The sequence below is a fragment of the Microtus ochrogaster genome, chromosome 4, assembly GCF_000317375.1.
Source record: "Microtus ochrogaster isolate Prairie Vole_2 chromosome 4, MicOch1.0, whole genome shotgun sequence".
NCBI lineage: Eukaryota > Metazoa > Chordata > Mammalia > Rodentia > Cricetidae > Microtus > Microtus ochrogaster.
Window position 1 is genome coordinate 52,590,449 of NC_022011.1, and position 5,485 is coordinate 52,595,933.

General features: G+C 41.8%; 1 protein-coding gene across 5 annotated transcripts in view; it reads left to right on the forward strand.

The window, feature by feature from the left end:
- The window catches only part of Ehmt1 (euchromatic histone lysine methyltransferase 1), a 168,905-nt gene that overhangs the window by 79,640 nt on the left and 83,780 nt on the right, over window positions 1-5,485 (forward strand). For all 5 annotated transcript variants that reach the window (XM_026778400.1, XM_026778412.1, XM_013346039.2 and 2 more), the window contains exon 4: window positions 1,663-1,834. In XM_026778400.1, coding sequence (XP_026634201.1) covers window positions 1,663-1,834 — 172 coding nt within the window. The remainder of the gene's footprint in view (window positions 1-1,662; window positions 1,835-5,485) is intronic.

The window sequence follows — 5,485 nt, forward strand, 5'->3', positions numbered from 1 at the left end:
CACAGAGATCCGCCTGCCTCTGCCTCCCGAGTGCTGGGATTAAAGGCGTGCGCCACCATCGCCCGGCTATTTTTATATTTTTGAGACAGGGTCTCTACATAGCTCTGACTGATCTGGAATTTACTGTGTAGACCAGACTGGCCTCAAACTCACAGAGACACACCTATTTCTGCCTTGCAGAGTTCTAGGATTAAATTTCTATGCTACCACATCTGGCCTACTTCAAGTTTTTATATGTCCATAGCCTGTGTTCTCAGAAACCATATATGCTGGAGAAAGCCTTGCCTTGGAATGTCTTTCATTTTTAGGTTGTTACCTATTGCACAACAATTAAGTTCAAGCTGAATTGTATGTGGCTTAAACTAAAATATGAAAGTATCTCTAAAGCATTGGTGAGTGTGTGGTCATAGACAGAGGAGAGGTTTACTAGTGTCCAAGCAGTTTGGAGTAAAGGCAGGGGTGTTAAGTATTGGGAGTTTGTTATTGGTATTGCAGGAAACTTGACTGAAAACCCTTTCAGGGTATTGTTGGATCATGGGCGTGACCCTTTAAGACCACTTTCAAGAAACAAGGCAGCCTATGAGGGATCTAGCCTTGCTTTTCTGTAACCCAGTTTCTATCTCCCCTGCAACAATGTACTAACATGACTTCCCTCCCCTAGCTTTATAGCTGTAGCTACACTGCCTTGCCCAAGCTAACCTTGAAATTGGTAGGCTTCTTCTTCTTCTTCTTTTTTTTTTTTTTTTTGTTGTTGTTTGAGATAGGGCTTCTGTGTGTAGCTCAGGACATCCTGGAATTCATTGTGTAGACCAGACTGTCTTAAGGTGTGCACCACCACTGACTGGCAGATTTTGGTAAGCTTCTTATCTAAGTGCTTCCACGTCACTATTCCTTAGTAGTAAAGACATGTTATCTTAGATTACTCATGCCATAGGAAAACTTTGTGGTTCTCCACCCACTCCCTCTCTCCTCAGTTGGTATCTGGAATAGAATCATCATTGTACTGGCAAAGGGGAATTATTGAATGACCTTTTTTAAAGATTTATTTATTTATTGTGTACACAGTATTCTGTCTACATTCATGCTTGCAGGCCAAAAGAGGGCACCAGATCTCATTACAAATGGTTGTGAGCCACCATGTGGTTGCTGGGAATTGAAATCAGGACCTTTAGATGAGCAGGCAGTACTCTTAACCACTGAGCCATCTCTCCCACACCCTGACCTGTTTATTATAGACATATTTAAACTATAAAATCAGCCAGGTGGTGGTGGTGCACACCTTTAGTCCCACCCCTCGGGAGGCAGGGGATCTCTGTGAGTTCGAGACCAGCCTGTTCTACAAGGAGCTAGTTCCAGGACAGGCCCCAAAGCCACAAAGAAACCCTGTCTCAAAAAGCCAAAAAAAAAAAAGCTGTCTCTCATAACGGATTCTTCATCTTGCAGAGGATGGTAGCACTGAGTGTTCTGCTCATGTGTTCTAGAGCTAGTCCTTCTTTGCTAATAGTTGTACTATGCGGATTTTGGACTTTCTACCTTCTCCCACCATGGCCTGTCTTTTAGTAAATGAGAATTAATGAGAAAAAGAATTGATTTTTGGATGCATTTTATTTCAGTCACCATCTGGTACTGAAGTTATTGTAATCACTTGTCTTTGTTTCGAAGCATGCAGCCAGCAAAGACCACAGAGAAGTTCGAGACCATAAGGAACCAAAAGAGGATATCAACAGAAATATTTCTGAATGTGGACGACAGCAGCTTTTACCAACCTTCCCAGCCCTCCACCAGTCGCTACCTCAGAACCAGTGCTACATGGCCACCACAAAGTCCCAGACAGGTAAATACAGTACACACACACACGTTTTTAGCTTGTTTCTGTCCAAGCAGTGTAATGCTGGCCACTTTTGGAGTTGAGTGATGGGCCTGTATGGCTAAGAAGCCCTCTGTCATCAATCTTTATGACTTCTCTTTTGCTTTCCTGACTTGCTTTTAATCTCAAAGTGAACATTTTGTTTCTTACTGAAATCTTCTGAGATGTAAATTGAAGACTCTGAATTTTGTGAGTTGCTGATGGAAACACTAAGGTGTGTTAGGCTAAGATACAGAGAATTGTTCTTGGGCTTTATCTTTGTAGCCAGCTACTTAACTGTGAAATTCTCTCCTCACTCTGCTGTGCTTACTGTGTGCCTTGTTGGTGGAAGGAGTGAACTAGTATTCGATTATTGGGGGTTAGGTTCTCTTTATTTTTATTTTTTTTATTATTTTTTTTCTTAGATGGTGTTTTTCTTTGTAGCCCTGGCTGTTCTGCAACTAGCTATGTAGACTAGCTTGGCTAATAGCATGTTCCACCACACTTGACTTTATTCATTTTTTACAGTTATGTGTATGTTTGTGTGGGGTATGTGCACTTGAACAAGGGAGGCCAAGGAGGCCAGAAGAGGGATTGGATCCTCTGGAACAGAATCAGAGGCAGTTTTGAGTTACCTGACCTGGATGCTGGGAATCAAACTCAGATCCTCTGTAAAAACTATACTAACGAAACCATCTTTCTACCCCTGTATCGAGAGTAAATTATTGGAGGTAGGTTATCGCAGGAGATCTCATAGATTTCGTTTAAGTCTTTGCACAGCTTTTTTTTTTTTTTTTACTAGTCTGCAGAGCATATGTGCACATAGTGCTCTTCTAGGAAATGCGCCATCCCTTCTCTCATGAACCAGTAGTGAATTTTAACTTAGAAAGGGTTTGTTGTGCTGAGTGTTGTTGACATGGAAGGTTTATTTTAGAAATTCTCACCTTGCCACTGTTCTTTTTTTCTTTCTTCGTGGACTTAAAAAAACCTCAAATAAAACACACAGACACACATACATACACTTCTTTCCCCCTGTGTATATATATTTTGCTTGCATTTATATCTGTACACCACCACATGTATGCCTGATGCCCATGGAGCTCAGAAGACTGTGCTGGATCCCTTGAAACTTGAGTTACAGGTGATTTTAACAGCTGTGTAAGTGCTGGGGAACCAACTTGGATCTTCTAAGAGCAACAAGTACACTGAAAACCCTGAGTCTTTATTTTTTTTTTCCCCTTTCTGAGACAAGATTTCTTTGTGTAGCCCTGACTATCCTGGAACTCAGTAGACCACAGTGCCTGCCTCTGTCTCCGGAGTGGTAGGATCAAAGGTGTGGACCACCATCGCCTGGCCTCCTGAATCATCTTTTCTAGCCCTCTTTTTTTACTTTTAAAGTATTTTTTCTTCTTTTCCTTCTCTTCTACTCTCCTTTATCTTTTCTACCTCTCCATTTAAGCCCTTTTTCATCCTTTCCTCTCCTTTCTCCCCACTATATACTCAGGCTGACCCTGAAGTCTTTTTCCTATGACCTCAGCTTCCTGAGTGTTGAGATAGCAGTCATGTACCTCTATGAAGAACTACTACTCTTTAAAGCAATTTCAGAATTTCAGCAAAGTTGTAGGCATTTTACAAAAGAGTCCAGTGTATTTTTGTATTCTTTGTATTTAACTAATCCTTTCATGTGTGTGTGTGTGTGTGTGTGTGTGTGTGTATTTTAACTTTTGAAACACTTTCTTAAGCTGCTAGTTACAGACTTAGACCTCAGAATATTTTTTGTTTCTCCTGGAAATAGTGGTATACTGTCTCTAAAAGTAAGGACATTTTTTGAGTAAGTACTGTGGTGTAGCAAACAATCAGTAAATTAATTTTACTGTGATATTATCTATTCTAGGTGCATTGGCCAACTTTTGCCATTTTTTTATTAATACAAATCAACCAAATCCTAGCCCTGGATTCCACAATCATTTGGTTGCTTTGTCTTGCTTTTTTGTTTTAATCTATAGCATTCCTAGCCTTCTTTGTCTTTCCTGTCTGTTGGGCGGGAGACCACAATCTAGATGTTTCATAGAAACTGCCTAATAACTTTGCCCAGTGCTTCTCCAGATCTGATTTGAGTCATAGGCCAAGCTGTAGGCCTCATTTGGTGACCTTTTGCTGTGTTTGGGCCAAACATAAAGTCACTTTTTTCTACATTGTCCTCAGAGGCCGCACTTCAGGTTTGCGCTATTTGGTAGTTTTCTGCTTCAGTTTCTCCCTTTAGTCTATTAGTTACTTTTATTTTTTTGATGGAGGAGGTACTTCATTTTCTCGCCCAAGCTATCCTATTGTATGTGTATGTGTAGTCTTCATGTGTGTGTGTGTGTGTGTGTTCATGTGTGGAAGGTAGAAGTTGACATTGGGCTTCTTTTTCAATTGTCCTTTACCTTTTCTTTTTATTTATTTTGATTTTTCGAGACAGGGTTTCTCTGTAGCTTTGGAGCCTATCTAGCTCTTGTAGACCAGGCTGGTTTTGAGCTCACAGAGATCTGCCTGCCTCTTTAAAAATGTTTTATTTAATTATTTTATTTATATGTGTATGAGTGTTTTTCCAATATGTCTATCTTGCCTATATGCATATAGTGCTCAAGGAAAACAGAAGAGGGCATTGGATCTCAAGGAGCCTGAGTTACAGATGGTTATTAGCTGACTTCTTGTTGCTAGGAACCAAAATGGATCCACTGTAGGAGTAACACGTCCTTTTTAAACACTGAGCCATCTCCCCTTTACCTTATTGTTTTTATGATAATAAAGTAAAAACACAATAACCCAAAAGTCCACTTTGCTATTCCACCTTTCCTGCCTCTCCAATAACCTCTTTATTTATCTTAATGCCATTGGGAGCTTCAGTGTGTCACGCAGTATTCCCTTTTGTCCAGTCAGCCCAACCTGCACATGGTCATTGGCATGAGTTGTCAGTCTGGTTTCTGGTCCATTAATACTGAATGGTCAACGAAACTTCTCTTGTATATCCTACTGTTGTCTGAGTCATTGAGATCCTGTGGCTGTGGTTCTGCAAGACAGGTCCCTTCGTGCACTCTGGTAGGTCATTGATGGTTTAGCTGTTGGGGCGTGCCAACTTAGGGCCCTGGATGTGCGTCCAGTTATAGCTAATTTGATCAATCCAGGCCGCTGGGACTGCCTCTTTTCAGAAGGGGGCGGAGGCAGCTGTTCTATGCCCATGCCATCATGGGTGTGTGTGTGGAAGTTCTGCTGCTGGTGTGGCCAGCAAGGGGCAGGGCCTGCGCATGAAGCCGGATGCATAAAAGGGGCAGGAAATGGGAGTCACATAATCTCAAGATAACTTCAAAAGGTTTTAATTATCATTCTTTATTGTAAGGGAAAAACTCAAGGAACAGGAACGGGAGGTCCAACCTCAAGGTGGGGCGCTTGGGAACAACAGAGAGAGAAAGAGCTTGGTGGGCTTGCGGTTTAAAAAATGTGTAGCCCTAGGCCGGGTGATGGTGGCGCACGCCTTTAATCCCAGCACTCGGGAGGCAGACCAGGCGGATCTCTGTGAGTTCAAGACCAGCCTGGTCTACAGAGCTAGTTCCAGGACAGGCTCCAAAGCCACAGAGAAACCTTGTCTCGAAAACCAAA